Genomic DNA, 18,953 nt, shown 5'->3' with positions numbered 1-18,953 from the left:
GGCTGATGATTTATCAGCCAAACTAGTAGATATCTCCCATTAATGGCCGTAGGAGTTGCTTGAACATATATTGCCAGTTTGCCACATGTAAACTAGCTAGCAGATTCATTCCTAAGCCATGCAAACATGAAAACCAAGTAACAACCCCACGGTCCACTCCTACATAACCTAAATTTTCATATCATGGAAAACTCAATTGCATCCTAGCTTTTACTTTCACTCTCCATGCAGTTTGCATTTGTATCTGGCTACCTGCTCTAATCTTCCCATGGCTTCTACTCTTAACTCACCGCCAAAACTTCACCAAACATAGCCTTCTCTGCGACTATAAGAATACCTCATCTGTTCCTACATTTCCACCAAGCTTTCTTCATTATAGCATCCATTCCAGTTCTCTGATAATGGCGGCTTCAAAATCCCATTCTTCACTCCTGCCTCTCTTCTCCATCTTTATTATCCTTCTCGCAATAACTGGCCAAGCATTTGCAGGGCGTGATATCCAGAAACAAACCAACAAAGATGAGAAGAAAGAGCCCCAGTTTTTTATTGGTGATGGCAGTTTTCTCATTCCAGGCTTTGGGAGAGTGTTAAAACCACACAGGTTTAAACCTTACAGACCTCCATTCACTGTTCCAAGCACCGGTGGAAGCACTGGAATAGGTGGCTCACCACCAGGGCAGAGATATATTCCCGGTGGGGATGATACCTTTGTCCCAAACCCTGGTTTTGAGGTTCCCAACCCTGGCTACCCTTGAATCTGTTTCATGAGCTAGCTTCGAATAAGTATGCTAGATTATGATTATCTGTATCAACTAGTGTACTAGTTATGTATGTGTGTGTTTCCAGCCCATTATGCTGTGCTAGAGGATGTCATATGTGAGATGGAACTGCAATGCAGTCCCTTGTCACTTTTAATAATGTAGGCGGTTGTTTCTCTATGTACTGTTTCCCCTCTAGCAATATCAATTGAATCTTCAATTTACATTACATTTTCCCAGGATGCAGACATTATATCTGGTGGATCAGATCGAAATAATATACAGCTACAACTAGGCTTAATATGAAGATATAAATATGAATGAACAATAATGAAGGTAATGCAACGAAGATCTACATGAAATGAAATATACTTCTGTAATATGTTAGAGATCAGCATGCATTGTCTGTATCAATCTTATTTAACAAAGTCATGGTTAAAAAATTTACATCAACTCAATTAATCAACAGTTGGCAAGACATCAATCATCTTGAAAAATAAAGAAAAAAAGTGTGCCATGAGTGGAGACTAATTAGTGTGAACAAATCAGGTAAAACTTAAACCTCCATTTTGATGATGACAATTTTAAAAACAATGGACAGACGGCATCATTTGTTTGTTAAACAGAACATCATAGAAATCATGATTATACAAAAATAGTACATGAATTTTTGTAATAGACTGCTTTAATTTCAGAATCAGAAACCATAACAAGCAATTCATTCTAAATCATATTAGATCAAAAGGGCACATGCCAAACCATCATGCATTTCTGAACCCAACATTAACCCAGCACCCCGCAAAGCCTTCAAGCCTGAAATAACAGATACTTCATCAACCACAACAGCTTCAGAAACCTAATCACTCGATTTAAGACATTAACTTGATTGCATCCTATAGAATATTCGACAACACTCAGTCAACCGAGTCAGAACAACAGGCATCATGTTCTCTGTCCTAAAAAAAAACCTAACGATCTCAAACTATAAATCAATCACTTGGATTCAAATTTCAAAGCAACACAAATCACAACGAATACCCGAAATTATTTACCTGACTGAATGAAGAGAATGTAAGGGGGGGGGGGGGGGGATATTTAGATGGAGAAGGATTCAGACGCGGTGGCGAGGAGGACCTTGAAGACGATGAAGCAGAGGAAGGCGAAGAAGATGGAGAGGAAGAGGTAGTCGACCAAGACGAAGAACTCGGTGGAGCCGTGGTTCCTTGTCTTCTTCTGCTTCTTTTTAATGTCGGCGACATGGCGGTCGCTCGCCTTGGAATCTTCGCCGCGTATCTCTTCGACTCTCGCCATTGCGCCGCTGCCGGATGAGCGACAGATCCAGGGGGTTTTGGCCGTGTCTTTGGGTCTTTTGAATCCCCGCGCTTTGCGAAGAGTCCTCAGTCACGTGCACCGCATGTGATGCTTTTGAAGCTTCTATCAATAGAATATAAGAATATCTGGTTGTTTCTTATTTCATTGCCAAATGTAACATTGAATATATGTAATAAGCGATCAATATACATACAGAGATAATCTAGTTAACAAGGTTGGTTGCTGCCACAGCTTGTGTAATGAGATCAAGAAAGAAAACAAAATGACCAGGAAGAGAGTTGAAGTTCAAACTTCCGTTGTCAGACTTTGAACAGTTGACGGATCCAAAATCTAAGCGTGCTGTTAAGGGGTGCACAATGTTGCAGAGACGAGATCTTCTGTATAATACTATAGATACAAGTATAATACAAACTATACATGCTATAACATGAGTTGCAGCAGACCTGTCAAATTCTGCAGCCACTCGATTAAATTCTACATATGACCACCGGGAAGAGCTGATTCTTTGAAGCAGAGATACAACATATATGATGGACAAAAGCTATTTGCATCTTGTATATATACACGTTAGTTACCAAAACTGATGAGTCCTGGCTTCTCAATGAAGCTATATAGTTCATGCTGCTCCCACCAGATGCAGGTCTCTGGCAACCTGCATATCTGGGCTTTGCCCTTTCCAGCATCTAATGTCTCATGTCTGGCCCCAGAGACTATATGAGTGGATATTACTGTAGAAAACTTCTTCTCAGTAACATATAACATTATTCCTGCTCAAGAACAGAATCATCTATCAGATGGAAAACTTCATACACCATAGAGGGAAATTCACTAATTCTTTTTATTGGATCTAAAAATTCAGTCAGTCGTACAAGGTAAGAGATCCTGCATTAAAACCTCTTCTGTAACATACCTTAGGTGAACTGCTTGACGAAGAAGTGGAATCTGCTCCAGACGATACCTCTGATATAGTGGCCTCAGACTTCTCATTTGAATATCTACATTTCCACCAGTGTGACAAGAAAAGATAAATCTATTAGAAAATGGTGTCACCTGGCTTATGATAAGTGTGTAGAACAAAGATGAGGAAAAAACAGCATCAGCATTGAAGATCACAACAGATTGACAATCTTATTATTTCCAGATTATGTAATAGAATAGATGCAAATTAAACCCAAGGACCTAGGACTATACATAAATTATATAAAGAAAACTGTTTGTATAGACTGACTCGATTCTAGGATGTTATCATGATTAGGCAACCATTTTATTTGTTGAATCTCTGAAGTTACTAATAGAGTAAAGATGAGCAGGGAATATGATGGAAATAAGATAGGTAATTAAATAAGTATAAATCCCAACACTAAATGGTCATATCTTCTAACAAAGATCCAAGGCTTCCGTACGAAAATCTTGCCAAATGAAAATGACTAAGACCAGATGCTTACGTTGAGAGAATAGTAACCCATATAAGCTCCACACAGTCCACCCAAAGAAGCCTTTGTTCAAGAGGAATCAGGCCATAGGTAACTAGATGGGCAAATGGCCAAAGTTTCCATCCTGCCTGTCATACCAGTCAGAAACACAAGCATGTCACAACTCACAACATGAGATGTAATAACTAAACCAACATAAGAGAGACTTGGCATCAACAAACACTACGATCACACTAAAATCTGAAATATATGCCTTTTCTTAAGAGTAGCAAGTTAAACTCACCCATTATGAGTCTAGTAATTGAATCAATTATTACATTCTGAGTTTCTACAGGATACATCAAGTACCAGTCTCTTCTTTTAAGTGTTACACTATCTGATTTGAAAAATACTTGTGTAATCTATTCAGGAAAACCATTGAAATACACTCGCAAGAGTGCAGAAGCAAAAGTGGTGCAATGGTATTAAAAAAAACAGTTGGAATGAAGAATTGAAGATTAAGAAGAGTTTCTTACAGTCAGCATGGGAATAAATGTACCCTTCAGTTCATCAAAAATCTTGATTGGGGACTCAAAGCGCAAGAGCCCCAGAACTACAAAATAGATGCTGTTCCATATAGCCGCCCACACTGTTTGGTCAAAGGCTATTTTGGCCGGAACCACCCACCAATCTTCCAAAGGAAAGAGAGCCTGCAAACCAGATTACATGGTTTAGCCACTGAAGAAAACCACCAAAGAAGCCAGAAATAATCAAATATAAACCAGAACATCACCTCACAAAATTGGTAATAGTAATGAGAAAGGGATCCATGGAGGGAAAAGCCTACAAACCCTGATCTGAACATGCGTGTTCTATCAAATTCCAAAATTGCCTTGCCTTCATAACACTACACGTTTAATGAGAAATAATTTAGAAATAAACCACAGAAACAAATCATATAGAGATAAGTATTATGAGAGAATCATAAGGAATGAAAACTTACTTGGGCAATCCAATCTCCTAAAGTATATACAACCCCACTTATCACCATTTTGGCTAAAACAGGATTTGCTTGGAGAGCTTGTTCATAGGCAATCCAATTGTGTTCAGGTACATACTTCAAAATTTCGTAAAGGGTCCATCCCTGAAAAATAGCTCAAAAATGAGTTAGCAGAGATGCTAAAGGGTCCATACGAAAATCTTGCCAAATGAATGCTACAACTTATACAGAGACAAACCCCTCATTCAATGAGGAAACAACTCAATTTTAGTTCAGCTCATCATTAAGTTCAGAACGCGGCAAATACTTAATATACCAGAAGCATCATCAACTAAAACCAGCAGAAAAGCATAGAACTTTGGTTCAGCTCAGTCGTTATACTAAAACCTTTCAACCTAAACAAGTTCCAAACCCGGTTTAAACCAAGTACAGTTTCATAACATCAAAGCTCAACTAATTCCAAAACAAAGCTCAGAACTTTAAGACATACCCAATCCAATTCTCACAATTGCAGCTTATTTTCATAAGTGCATCAAAACCAAAGTATCAAAACCAGAACAGAATCTAAATCAAGAAGACATACATGCCAATAGTCATGGTCAATCGTGAGCAACTTAGACACAGCAAACGTTCCAAACCCAAGAACAATCAAAGCATTAAGAGCTCTACTAGTCAACTTCTCCATATCATCCCCATCTCCATTTCCTCCAGAACCAGACGACTCAGACTGAAGGCCCACAATTTCTTCAGACCCATTAATCAACACCCGGCTCTCCTGCTCAGCAACCACCTCTCTGTCCTCCATCACCGACTCAACACTAAAGCTTCGTTTTTTCCGGGCCGAGACGACCCATTTCTTTAACGGGCCGGGTTTACGGAAACTCCGGGCAGACAAGAAGAAGGGAACAGACGTGAGTTTGTGTGATTGAGTAGTGTTGAATGAGGTTGTGAGGTTTTGAGCTGCGTTTATGTTGAGTGTGGCCATTAGAGGCTAGAGAAACAGAGTGTTGTGTTTGGGATTGGAGCTGAGAAAGAATTGGAATATAAAAAAAACACAAGTATGGTTTACGTGGGAGTTCGGACTTCGGCTCCGATGAACTGGTGTCTGATTACGATCGTAGTTGCATTTTCTACCATTCATGGGTTTGTTTCTGCCGCCGACCCGTATGAGGTACGTTTTTGGCTCTCTCTGTAGTGGGCCGGTTCCGCAAATTCAATGAGGTCAGAAAGCTCTAGCCCAATATGCACCTTGGGGTTAACTTCTACCTCCAAGTCATCCAACCCCTGAATCAGCGATTAGTACTCTTTTTTGGCGTATTTGTAGAGATGCTCACACATTCACCAACGAGAGTGTCTATCGATTAAGATATTCGTGCTCAATTACCTTTACATTTGGTTGATATGTTTGATCTTCTACCTAAATTTGTCATAGATGCAGGTTGTGTCCTTAAATGTGGTTCGGGTGGCATTTCTCATCATGGTATGCTAGTGCTTTCTTCTTGTGTTGTTCGAGTTGAGTTGATTGTCCAAACAATTAACGAGAAATCAATTCTTTGTGATCTGGAGCGCATATTTTCACCGCACTTTTCACACTGCGTAATGCCTTCGTCTTCCTAATATGTTCGCTCGTATGCACCAATGACATTATATACATGCGGTTGCATAGCCAAGCAAAAGACCTTTTTTTTTGTTAAAGCAACTTAACGATTAATTTATGCCGTTATTCGAAAAAAATTAATGATATGAAAAATATATATACAAGAATAAGAAATTTTTATGTGCTACCGTAACACCACGCGACAATGCCTAGTGTTATATCATTTCAATCACAATTTGACATGCAATATTTAATTAGAAAATTATATTTAATCTATTTTATCAAAGACTATTTTAGGTTTTTTTCTAAAATCCTACACTCTAGACTCTAATACCCTAAACCCTAAACTCTATGCTTTAAACCCGAACTCCTAGTTCAAAATCATCAATATTCATGAAAGTTATTTCACAAAATAATAAAAATATATTAAATTATAATTTCGGTGTAATAAATTCACGTGTCAAAATATAATAGATAAAAATGATCATTAGACATTGACACGTGATACTACGGTAGCATATAATTTTTTCTCAGAATACTCTGATCCTAAATCTCACCCATCATCAAACATACCAAAATGACAGAAAAATAGTACGAAAAACAGAGTGAAAATATTTCAACAAAAAATAGGTCCCACCGAGACTTGAACTCGGGTTACTGGATTCAGAGTCCAATGTCCTGACCACTAGACCATGGGACCTTTGTTGCCCAATGTCTACAGAGAACAGAAATTATAAGCATCTCAAAATCTCAATGTTTCCAGTTAATGAAGCAAATAAGCAGAGCGACCAGTGTTCAGCGAACACAAAGCAAAACCCTGATGAGAAGAACCCTCCTACTCCTCAGAGCTTCTTCATCAACCCATTTCCTTCCTCCATGTCCTCCTTCTTCCTACACCAATGTTGGGTCTTCATCAAAAGCCTCAAGCTTTCAATCCACGTCAACATTCACCTCAAACTCCCGGTGGGCCGGCGTCACCAACTCTCTTCCTCCGCCCGAATGGGTAGAGCCTTTCCATGACGTCTCTGACGTCATCTCCAGCCCGCAACGCTTCGACCCATCTCCATGGGTCCCCCAAATCCTCAACCTTCTCGACGGCTCTCCCCAAATGGAACACGACTTAGATTCCTACTGCCGCAAGTTCCTGATCAAGTTGTCTCCGAACTTCGTGGCCTATGTCTTGAAATCCGACAACCTCCGAGGAAACCCCGAGACAGCAGTCCGGTTTTTCACATGGGCAAGTAAGCAACACAAGTACCATCATAAGCTTGAGTGCTATGTTTGTTTGATTGAGGTTTTGTGTTCCTGTGGTGATTTGGATAATGTTAGATGTGTTGTTGTTGAGCTTAAAAATATGAACTTTTTGATGAATTCGAATGCGGCGAATAGCTTGGTTAAGAGCTTTGGGAGTGTTGGAATGGTGGAGGAGTTGTTGTGGGTTTGGCGTGGGATGAAGGAGAATGGGATTGAGCCTAGTTTGTATACTTATAACTTTTTGATGAATGGTTTGGTGAATTCGATGTTTATTGAATCGGCAGAGAGGGTTTTTGAGGTTATGGAAGGTGGGAAGATTGTGCCTGACATTGTGACTTATAATACAATGATCAAAGGGTATTGTAAGGCAGGGAAAATGAAGAAGGCCATGGAGAGGTTTAGGAGTATGAAGGAGAGGAATGTGGATGCGGATAAGATTACTTATATGACTTTGATGCAGGGGTGTTATTCGGAAGGGGATTTCGATACTTGTTTGAGTCTTTACCAAGAAATGAGAGAGAAAGGGATTGAGGTTCCGTCTCACGCATATAGTTTGGTGATCAATGGGCTTTGTAAAGGGGGGAAATGTGTGGTGGGGTTTTCTGTGTTTGAAAATATGATTCAGAAGGGTTGTAAAGCTAATGTGGCAAACTATACAGCTTTGATTGATTCGTATGCAAAATGTGGGTGCATTGAGGAGGCAATGAAGCTTTTCGAGAGGATGAAGAATGACGGGCTTGAACCAGATGGGGTTACGTATGGTGTCATTGTCAATGGGTTGTGTAAGAGTGGGAGACTGGAGGAGGCCATGGAGTATTTTCAGTTTTGTCAGGACAGCGGAATGGCAGACAATGCTATGATGTATTCTAGTTTGATGGATGGTCTTGGGAAGGCTGGCAGGGTTGACGAAGCTGAAAGGCTATTTGAAAAGATGATCCAAAAGGGTTGTCCACCGGATTCATATTGCTATAATGCCCTTATTGATGCCCTAACAAAATGTGGAAAAACTGAAGAAGCCTTAGCACTCTTTGAGAGAATGGATGCCGAAGGATGTGATCAGACTGTTTATACATACACAATGCTCATTGATGGACTATTTAAGGAGCATAGGAATGAAGAGGCATTGAAGCTCTGGGACATGATGATTGATAAGGGCATCACGCCAACTGCTGCTTCATTCAGAGCTCTCTCAATTGGGCTTTGTCTCTCTGGTAAGGTAGCCAGGGCCTGCAAGATTTTGGATGACCTTGCACCTATGGGTGTAATTCCTGAGACAGCGTTTGAAGATATGATCAATGTGTTGTGCAAAGCTGGCCGTGTCAAAGAAGCTTGCAAATTGGCTGATGGCATTGTGGATAGAGGTAGGGAAATACCAGGAAAAATTCGAACTGTTTTAATCAATGCCTTGAGGAAAACAGGCAATGGAGATTTAGCTATGAAGTTGATGCATAGTAAGATTGGTATCGGGTATGACCGATGGGGTAGTGTCAAAAAGCGAGTGAAGTTTCGTCTACTCGTTGACATTTGAATCATAGCCCCTGCTGTATTGTTCAGGAACTCGGTGTATCTAATACAACCATTGCCTTATAATGATTATCATTGGAAGTATATAGAGCTGATGTTCACCTTCCAATTCCTGTAAAATTACATCATTCAATCTATAGAAACCTTGGCATACATGTTACGGACACTAGAACAAAAAATTTTTTAGCGTACATTGCACCGAGTAGATGGAAGAGGAAATCGATTTACTTCTCTTCGGCTACATTGCAAGTTCAACGGACGTGATATCTCTGATCTCCATGTCAATAACCAGGTGTGGCTTCCTTCCTGTATCTCGCTTAGAAAACATGTTGCTAATTCGAGATATATCAAAAGAAGACGAACATGCATCCTATTCTATGCGTTTTAAGAGTATTTTATTTATTCATTAAATATATAAAATATTATGGACTACATAAAAAGAAACCAAAGATGTCGCTATTAATTTATTTTAATTATCCTTGGAGGAAAGCAAAGGTTTGAGAGGCTGAGATTCACCAGAATATCATCTTCACAGAGTCATGGTCCTTTCTATGTTCTGCATATACCCAAAATCGTAATAAATGGATGCCAAAAACTTAACAAAGTAACATGGTTCAGAATCAAGATATATATATATGCTGAAATAACGGATGACAGTAACTTAACTAACAAACATGCTTAGGAATCAAGATATTTTCCTCCCTTGAATTAGTGAACAAGACTAGCTTGTATTTGCAAGTTGCAAACATAAAGAGGTTGAGAGAATTAATGCTCACCATGCTCCCAAGGAATGGCTACCAAATTAAGTGATTTTGTTGACATTTTTTTGTTTTTTTCTCTCATAACCAAAAGATTCTAGGGTTGATGCTTTGTAGCAACCAGTATGAAAAAGTGGCCCCCTTAAGAGTAATGATAAGATTGAGATAATTGTAGAGCCTAGAAGATGCTTAAACAACTGGGGTAGGACAAAACCTTGTATGCCCTACTCCCATCAATCGTAGTTTTCATCATCTACAAAGATGCCCTTGCATTCCTAAAGAGTATCTGGATGAGGCACATTTCTTCAGTCTCTCATCAATGACTTGATGTCTGATAGATATTTGGTCATCTGGCTATGAGTGAGTACCGAGCCTGGGAATCAGAATGGCGTTGAACCTCTTCTGGCTAGCTGTACGTGAAGATTGATAAATTCTTTTGTGTCGCAAAAATATCTTGGAGAGTCCTGAACAGCAGATGTGAGGTATGGGAATTTCAAACCCCCACAATATCGGAGAAGGGATCTTTGGTTTGTGATCTTGTGCCACCAAACCGATACACGTAAATGATTGATGGATTCATCAGTAGTTATGATGATCGGGCAGAAAATTACGTAGCAATAGCTTTAGCTCACCTTTGGACATAAACACATATCAGCTTCAGACAGTTGTGCCTACCCAACACCAGTGATGCGACGCTAAAGAAAGTGAACCAGATTTTTGTTTATGTCCAAGAAACTTAATGTGAATGGTCCTAAATAATAGGCATAGTTTGAAATTAGGGACCTCAAATAAATGAAAATTAATCACCGCTACTTTTGAATCATCAGAGCCAGGGAAGGATTAGAGTAGTGAGAAATGCATGTTGCAATGTTGCATTATTGCACCAATATAGCCCGAAAGTGAACCTTCCTGTGGATTTTTCGATTCGATATGAGTAGCTTGGTTGATTAGACGGAATTTTTTTGGAAGTCCCAAGTTTAGGATCACATGTAAGTTTTTGAGCAGCAATTTACATCATGAGGAGGACACCTAACAACCGCTTATGCAAGATTCAGAGAGCCCCTTTCAGCCTGCGAGCATCTGAAAGCGTCGCTAGCAATTTCGAAACATGTAAAACAGTTCAACTAAGTATCTGTTCTTATCAGTTAAACCGTTTTTATTTGTGTAAACTTAAACCAATAAGCACTTTAGAGCCAAAGCACAGAGTGGATGACAAGACACCTCAACATAGTTATGTCTAATGAGTAGTCGGTAGTCATTTCAAGCTCTTCCTCTCAGCAACAGAAGTAGGTGACCCATTTGTACTCTAGCTCCAATCCTTGTAGAGCTTCTAATAGGAAGATTATAGAAGTGGGAGCATTTCTATTACAGACCTGAAAAAGAGAGGTGCCACTATCACATCACAAATAGAGGACACTCCTAACAGAGCAAACATCAAAGGCAGTAAATGGTTTTAGTTCAAAGTGACAGCTAGGATGAAGAAGAGCGGCCAAGTGCAATATGGGATGCTTACCTTTCAACTGCGTTCGTTTTGTAATTTTTGGTTATAGAGATGACCAAATCGATCAAAGCTGAGTTTAAGCCAAATCCAAGCTTAAACTCGAGCTATCGCATTTTGGATTTACTCAAACCTGAGAGATGCCTATAGAAGCAGACATATTGGTAATATAGCTGGTTTGTTCCGGTATTCACTATAATCTTTGTTTGTTAACGAAGTAATCCTTTGGTTTAAAAAAAACACCTTAATTTGCAGGGCAGGCCATAGTCTGTATCTTTGTGATGCCTGCAGAGCTAAGCTGTCAAAGGTCGTCCAGTCGGGCCAGTTGTCCCCATATGATTTGAAAGAAGAATCTCTCTCTCTCTCTCTCTCTCTCTCTCTCTCCGACATCTCTTTCAGACAAGGATGACTCTATACATGTTGAGTGGTCTACAAATTAACGTACTGTTTCTAAGATGGACGGAGCTTCTGCAACATGGGGAGGTTGGTTGAGCTTTTCAGTAAATGACAATAAACACAAATCTATCAGAGAGAGATGATTGAATATAATCATCTTTATGTTTATATGTACAGGGGCCCTATGTATAATCATATATATGATGTGCAGTGTGCACTACCATATAGTATAGAGATACTCGTAGAAACTTCATTTCTGTAGCACTTCTCAGGTAGCCTTCTCAAATGGAGTCCGATGTAGTGTGCAATAACCACAGCAACGGCCATGACATCATTCGGTGGTTTGAAGATGTATCGGAGAACGCAGAGTCGGTTCAAACGCAGACGCTGAGGCGAATACTTGAGCTGAATTGGGGGGTGGAGTATCTCAGGAACTGGTTGGGGGACGTCGACATCCATGAGGTTGATGCATGTGTATTGGAGTCACTATACACCTCTTTGGTACCTCTTGTTTCACATGCGGATTTAGAGCCTAACATTTTGAGAATTGCAAATGGGGACTCGTCTCCTATACTTACCCAACAACCTCTGACTACTCTCTCTTTGAGGTTAATTCCTGTGTGTTTATGTTCTGCATAAAGGCTATAACTGAATGATTCAGTGTTTAGTTAGAACCAGACCTTGTTGTCTTATATCTGCTATAAACATTTCTGTTGTTACATTGGTTTTTAATGAATTAGAATCAAGTTTACGACTTTGGTGTCATCTTTTGCACTCTTGATGAGTCTAATAAGCTTCCTGTGTCATTGGTTTTTAGTTCCGGAACGACCGAAGGAAGACAGAAGTTTGTACCCTTTACTCGCCACAGCGCACAGACTACGCTTCAAATTTTCAGGCTGGCTGCAGCTTACAGATCAAGGTTCAACCTTTATGTCTTTCTCTTCATTAGCCTTTTAATATGGCTGAACTAATTTATTAGTGTGTGTTAGACCAATGATTAAAATGAAAGTACATTTCTTTTACTGGCTATTTTTCATAAACTTGGTAGGGTTTATCCAACAAGGGAAGGAGGAAAGATCCTAGAATTCATATACAGCAGCAAACAGTTCAAAACAAGGGGAGGACTAACTGCAGGAACGGCTACAACCCACTACTATGCAAGTCAGGAATTCAAAATCAAACAGGAAAAGACCAAGTCATTCACTTGCAGCCCAAAAGAAGTCATTTCAAGTGGAGACAGTAAACAAGCTACATATTGTCATCTCCTTCTTGGCCTCTTCTTCTCTGATCAAGTAGAGTTCATAACCTCGACTTTTGCCTACAGCATAGTCCAGTCCTTTATCGCATTTGAAGAGCTTTGGAGTGATTTATGCATTGACCTTAGAGATGGCACATTAAGTAAAAGAATCAACCTACCCAAAGTGAGAATAGCAGTGTTGGATATCATCTCCCCAAAACCGGCATTGGCTTCAAAAATCGAAGCTGCGTGCAAGGAATTGGAAGACTTGGATTGGTTTGGTCTGGTCCCTAAGCTTTGGCCAAATGCCAAGTATGTGTATTCCATAATGACAGGGTCAATGCAACCATACTTGAAAAAACTGCGGCACTACGCAGCTGATGTTCCATTGGTTAGTGCTGAGTATGGATCAACTGAGGGCTGGATAGGGGTGAATGTGGATCCTTGTTTTCCTCCAGAGGAAGTCACGTTTGCAGTGGTGCCAACTTTTTCATACTTTGAATTCATACCTCTCTACAGAAACAAGCAAGATTACAATCTAGTCGTTGATGACTTCATAGAGGATACACCAGTTCCACTCTCACAAGTCAAGGTTGGACAACAGTATGAGATCGTCCTCACCACCTTCACCGGTAAGTTAGTCTCTGAATCCAATAAGTTATGCATGTTAACCATTCTACCCTATTACCCTCGCATAAATGATCCTCATAATAGTTTAAAACTTGAGTAGGGCATGTCTTTGCAACAAGCCAAACCTCCATTATACACAGACATGGGCTGTATTTATTTCTTGCACAGCATTCATCTTCAAGAAATCTATCTTGCGTGGTCCACTAGTTATCATTAGGGAGAAATTAAGTAGCCGCTTGAAACGTGGATAAATTTAAAACCATACTATTCTCACCTTGTAAAATTTGTGTGGTCTGTTGAAGTTTCTTTGGAAGTTGATACACAGCCCACATTGAAGTGATTGAAGTGATTGAACAAAAGGAGAGTAGGTGTAGAAACACTGTTGTCACTATGTTTCAGGGCAGACTATTTTCCACTCCATTTTGTCTAAAAAAATTGTAAAATTAGATTGAAGTATCATTGGAGGCTAAATGAGATGCGCATCAAAATTCTTTAAAAATGTAGCCATTCAAGCGCTTCTGCAGAGGGGCTCGAATGGCTATATTTTGGGTTTCCTAAACACTCGAGCTTTAGGGATATAATTTCCTTGTGAGTTTGTAATATGTGAGCTGATTGAATTGCTTTTTACCCTTAAAATTATATTTTCAGGACTCTATAGGTACAGGCTAGGGGATGTAGTAGAAGTGGCTGGATTTCACAGGGGGACTCCAAAACTCAACTTCATATGCAGGAGAAAGCTTATACTGACTGTAAACATAGACAAAAACACTGAAAAAGACCTTCAAATGGTGGTCGAGAGAGGGTCTCAGCTTCTGAGCAAATCCAAAGCTGAACTAATCGACTTCACAAGCCATGCGGATGTGGTGAACCAACCCGGCCACTACATAATTTACTGGGAGATCAAAGGAGATGTCGAAGATAGGGTTCTTGGTGAATGCTGCAGAGAAATGGATGCTTCGTTTGTTGATCATGGGTATGTAGTCTCAAGGAGGAGCAACTCAATTGGGCCTCTAGAGCTGAGGATTGTGGAGAAAGGAACTTTCAGAAAGATTTTGGAGTACTTCATAGGAAATGGGTCAGCATTGAGCCAATTTAAGATCCCTAGGTGCACTAGCGATAAGGTGCTCTTGAGTATTCTTAATCTTTGCACCATTAAAAGGGTTTACAGTACAGCATATGCTTAGCAGTATTGATCTTGATGGTTTAGTTTCTCCCAAATCACTATGTATAACACCAAGATTCAGCTGAGAAATAAATTCTTAACCTTTTTCTGAAAATTAAATCTTAACCTATAGCATGCATAAAGGAAAATTCGCATTGTCTGGTAGTGCATTGTGGTCTTCTGGTTCTTTCTTCTGCACATGCAATGCTATGATTCCCATATATTAGACATCTTCATAATGGATTACATATCGATGATATTCAAAAAGAAATTAATCTGTTTAATTAGTGGAACAACTGGATAAGCTAGATGAACATAAACATTCAGTAAATCAAAAGTTTCTAAAAACAAGCTACGGAGCGAGACTGATATATGAACCATATATTTATCTTAACAGGTAACAGAATTAAAGCATGGCGTTCGTGATTGATAAATGAATACCAGCTAGCTAATAGTATATACTAAGAACTGGTATTTGCCGTCTTCAGGCAGTGGAGCAAACCTTGAATGCCCATTCCTATACATAGTGACTATATTGGGCTTCTTGGATTTCTTCAGTTTCCCCCTCCTCACATTTTGTACACAATCCTAGCCGTCTTGGGAATGTTGTAGCCTTCTTGGTGCTTTAGCGAGATTTTGGCATGAGCATTAGGATACTTCAATCGACATTATTGCTATCATCTTCATCTCCTGCAGCTATTTCATCCAGCAGATTAAGTTCATGCACGATAGATGGGAGGAAGTCATGGTCGAAGTCATCACCATCTACGGAATAATGGTAATTAAGCGAACTTACGTGAGAGATTCCTCTCACCCTCATTAACGTAAATCATCAAATATATTTGAAAAATTCACATCTAACTGAACTTGAGCGAAACTTGAGAGGACATGAGGTAGGGTAAAAAAGAAATTTATTAAGAAAAAGTTGGCAACAAAGTTTGCTAGAGGTGTACTAAGTACACTTCTCGTATATATAAACTTTTAATATGGTTCCTTTTTAATCTGTAAAGCCCAACCTGCATACAATATAGTAGCTTAAACAATATAAAACCTCATCTCGAAGTTTCCAACTTGTCTCTCGTCCTTCATCCTTGTTTATTTCTCTCTGTTCCTCTGAGAATAGTCATGGGAGGTGAAGATACTTGGAGAACCGCCATAGCTCTGGTACCTCCAAGGGCAGCTCCTCTTAATCAAAATGCAGAGAAAGAAGATGTTCAATGGAGCAGTAACTTCAACAACTCTGTCAATGCTGTGTACATGGGTTTTGTAGCTACTGCCATCCTCATATCCATGTTTATTATTATGGCGATTTTTGAGAGATTCTTCAGGAGGTCCAGACCAACATCACAGCCCAGTGATACTGCTCGGACACAATTCAGCTACGATAACAATCCCAAGCTTGATCACAACTCTTCCAAAGTAAGCTTTAAATTTGGTGCTCAAAGTAGGCCTTCAGATAATGTTTCCAAGTTTCTTTCTTTCCCTGTTTGATGATTTGAAGTCCCTTAGTCCATTTTGGAGAGAAGTTCATAGTTCCATTAATAATCCTAAAGCTGGAAACATCATACGTATCGTTTGAACGAAAACAGATAGAAAGCCGCATGGAATAATATTAGCCTATTAGGAATATATGTTCCTTTTGAAATTGTTTACCAACCGATTACTTATAATTTTTGAAGTGATTATTTAAGCTTAATTAGCTAATTGGATTAGTTGGCTGGTGGTTTTGGTTAAGGATTACAGGTCACGGTTGCTTAAAAAGTTGATTAGAGGTATAATTTGGAGTTTCTAATTCTATAGTGGGTTGCACTACGTCTGCGTAATACTGCATAGTACCTGCATTATCAACGGAAAATCATAATTTAAGATCTTTTCATCACATTCTGATCAATCTGCATCACTTTTAAATCATTTTGCATTACCACTGTTTTATCTTTGCTCATGTAGAGATGTTAATTTTCTGTGTGCTTGGTTTGTGTTCTTGTCGTCAATCTGGGTGATCTGCATATCTGATATATCAAAAATGAAGACATTATTGATTTCAATAACTAATTCGTACCCAAAATGAAGCATGGAAGTCCAAACTTATCACATGCTTGCGTGCAAGGACCTATGTTAGGAAGTTCTTAGTTTATGGGATTCTAAGTTCAAAGTCACCATATGTGCCAAAAACGTTGATGCTTTCTATATGCATATGAATATGTATATGATCTCGAAAAAGGGCATACCTCTGTTGTTTAAGGAAAAACACCATCATATAATTGACTCAGTTAGCTTAATTTTCACTACCTTATGCCAAGCGTCGCGACAAGATTGACTAGTTTTCTTAATTTACAGTGCATTTCGAATACACTTGGTTAATGTGAACTGTGAAGGCTACTTGTTATGCATTCTGCAGACAAGTTTAGTATTATAGGGCCAAAGGAACGAGTTCTTTATCTATATTTCTTGTTTAACCTAGTCGAGGAGGAAGGAATGACTATAATATCAGTTTTATCTTCTTTTCTTGTACCGTAAGAATGGAAGATTCAGAGCATGCTTCCTCCCTTTTTATAGTTGAAGGTATTCGTTTTGACTGTGACATTGTGGCTAAATGTTAAAGTTGATGTAATTTGACTGGTATCTTCTTCTTTGCTTCTGCAGATTACAAATTATGCTAGAGAAGTATCTGTAGTGATGCCGGGGGAAAATACTCCTACCTTCATTGCACACCCTGCCCCACCTCCATGTCCTCGTGAGCATGTCACTTGGCCTCTCCACTCCATCAACGCAAGCCATGCTTCAACGTCGACCCCAACTCCTGAAGCTAAATTCTGAAGGCAAAGCTTAGACATCAACGCGACTGCAAAACCCAAGTTTTTTTTTTTATCTACATAGAACTTTTTTTAGCATTGGGAAGCAAGTTTTAGGCAAGAACTGAACAATATGTATAGTTAGGCCAATGTGAACTAATGGCGTTCAAGTGGTTCCTTATTCAGCATAGCCCTAGACATTTCGCAAGTCTCAAACTTAATTTGAACAGAACAGAAAGAACTTTGGATTGAGCAACATGAACATCTTGATAGATCCATAGATCAAGCAACACGCCAACACGAGCGATCTTCATACCATTTCAAGAGAATTTACATTGTTTTCGAAAGCTAGAACAATTTTTTCATTCCTGCAAAGTACAGGCTTTGCTACACCAAGCTACTATATCAAAAGCACATTCTGCTCAATTCCGCTAAACAAAGAAACACCATGACAAAATGCAACCATGAACACACAACTAGACAAAGATGAAGCACTCTAACGAAACCAGAGGATTGTCAAGGGACTCGTTCCCCTGCTGCGGCTGTGACACGCCGCCTTCCTTTGGTTGATCCACCTCTTTAGCCTCTTTTTTTCCGGCCAACACTTCCTCTTTTGCCTCTTTGCAGTTTCCCTTCTTCTCACCCTCCTCCACTCCCACCGACGAAGAACTTCCCCCGCCTCTTCCGGCCACCTTCGCGGGGCTCTTCCCTCTACCCGCTCGATTCACTCCACCCACATTCCGGGTAGCCGGTGACCTCGACCTGGACGAAACGGTCTCACGCCTCACTCCAGTAGGAACCGCACCACTCCTCTGCATGGTCCTCAGCTGACTCGACTCCCGTCCCCTAAACGACGCCGTCTCCGTCCTGTTCCTCTTCTCAACCGCCGGCTCCGGCGTCCTCCGCTGCTGCGGCTTAGGCCCCCTCTCTCTCTGGCTAGAAACCTCGCCGGAGTAAGGACGCTTACGCCGCACCGGCCCAGAAGCCCCATTTGCTCTCGGACCCAACTCCCTCTTCCGGTTACTGGTAGCTTCATCGTCTCTGCCATCTGCGACAGTAGTGGCGGTAGTGGTTGTGGAGTACGAGTAGCTCTCACTGACCCCACATGACTCTGTAAGCTGAGAAGGCTCGGAGGCCGCCCCTCTCGGCGGCGGCGGCTCAGCTGGCAGCTTCGGCTCTTCTTTCGGAGGCGGCGAAAGGGTGGTTTTCTCCGGGGGAATGTCTGCGGTTTGGGGCTTGGGAAATGGGGTCTCGGAGAGGACCTCCTTCACAGTCTCTTCTTCCACAACCGGTGGCGGCGGTGGGGACCTGGTTTCGGGTCTTGCGGCATAGCTTTTCGGCTGGATTTGGGTCAGGGAGTTTGGTTTCTGGGGTCGGAAGTGGTTGGGGCCGTTGTTGAGGGGAGGTGGGACTGGTTTTGGGGACCTGGAGGTGCCCAAACAGCAACCCATTTATGGATTTTGGTCTGTGAAAACTCAAAGCAGGTAATGTCAGAGTGGTTTAATGGTGAAGACGAGAGGGTGAGGTTGAGGGTTGGAAAGACATTTGAATATTAACGGTCATAAAAACGATTTGGGGGGAGGTGAAAGAAAGAGGCTGGGGA

General features: G+C 40.4%; 6 protein-coding genes and 1 non-coding gene across 8 annotated transcripts; 4 read left to right on the top strand and 3 right to left on the bottom strand.

Annotated features, from left to right (window-relative positions):
• Positions 1-401: 401 nt before the first annotated feature.
• Positions 402-755, top strand: LOC126797347 (putative cell wall protein). The gene has a single exon (XM_050523987.1). It carries the CDS (start codon positions 402-404, stop codon positions 753-755), a length of 354 nt encoding a protein of 117 aa, XP_050379944.1.
• A 1,737-nt stretch (positions 756-2,492) lies between these two features.
• LOC126800320 (uncharacterized) lies at positions 2,493-5,627 on the bottom strand. Of its 2 annotated transcripts, none has more exons than XM_050527671.1 (7): positions 5,086-5,627; positions 4,506-4,646; positions 4,296-4,409; positions 4,039-4,212; positions 3,536-3,651; positions 3,001-3,085; positions 2,493-2,857 (listed from the first exon to the last, which is right to left on the bottom strand). In XM_050527671.1, the coding sequence occupies exons 1-7, from the start codon at positions 5,485-5,487 to the stop codon at positions 2,852-2,854; spliced, it is 1,038 nt and encodes a 345-aa protein (XP_050383628.1). In that variant the 5' UTR covers positions 5,488-5,627; the 3' UTR covers positions 2,493-2,851. The 2 variants fall into 2 exon arrangements, with proteins under 2 accessions (XP_050383628.1, XP_050383629.1); XM_050527672.1 differs by having other exon boundaries at positions 2,493-2,818.
• Positions 5,628-6,727: 1,100 nt separating this feature from the next.
• On the bottom strand, positions 6,728-6,799 carry TRNAQ-CUG (transfer RNA glutamine (anticodon CUG)). Its single transcript has one exon. It is a non-coding gene; the product is annotated as a tRNA-Gln (tRNA).
• A 105-nt stretch (positions 6,800-6,904) lies between these two features.
• LOC126800317 (pentatricopeptide repeat-containing protein At1g03560, mitochondrial) lies at positions 6,905-9,024 on the top strand. The gene has a single exon (XM_050527668.1). The coding sequence runs from the start codon at positions 6,920-6,922 to the stop codon at positions 8,879-8,881; it is 1,962 nt and encodes a 653-aa protein (XP_050383625.1). The 5' UTR covers positions 6,905-6,919; the 3' UTR covers positions 8,882-9,024.
• Positions 9,025-11,644: 2,620 nt separating this feature from the next.
• Positions 11,645-14,580, top strand: LOC126800318 (indole-3-acetic acid-amido synthetase GH3.10). The gene is made up of 4 exons (XM_050527669.1): positions 11,645-12,137; positions 12,347-12,448; positions 12,578-13,398; positions 14,045-14,580. The coding sequence occupies exons 1-4, from the start codon at positions 11,815-11,817 to the stop codon at positions 14,578-14,580; spliced, it is 1,782 nt and encodes a 593-aa protein (XP_050383626.1). The 5' UTR covers positions 11,645-11,814.
• A 1,087-nt stretch (positions 14,581-15,667) lies between these two features.
• LOC126797346 (uncharacterized) lies at positions 15,668-17,375 on the top strand. Its single transcript, XM_050523986.1, has 2 exons — positions 15,668-15,977; positions 17,202-17,375. Exons 1-2 carry the CDS (start codon positions 15,684-15,686, stop codon positions 17,373-17,375), a joined length of 468 nt encoding a protein of 155 aa, XP_050379943.1. The 5' UTR covers positions 15,668-15,683.
• Positions 17,376-17,826: 451 nt separating this feature from the next.
• Positions 17,827-18,801, bottom strand: LOC126797345 (uncharacterized). Its single transcript, XM_050523985.1, has one exon. The coding sequence runs from the start codon at positions 18,799-18,801 to the stop codon at positions 17,827-17,829; it is 975 nt and encodes a 324-aa protein (XP_050379942.1).
• Between the last annotated feature and the right edge of the window lie 152 nt (positions 18,802-18,953).

The sequence above is a fragment of the Argentina anserina genome, chromosome 6, assembly GCF_933775445.1.
Source record: "Argentina anserina chromosome 6, drPotAnse1.1, whole genome shotgun sequence".
NCBI lineage: Eukaryota > Viridiplantae > Streptophyta > Magnoliopsida > Rosales > Rosaceae > Argentina > Argentina anserina.
This window is presented reverse-complemented; position numbering and strand designations above follow the sequence as displayed.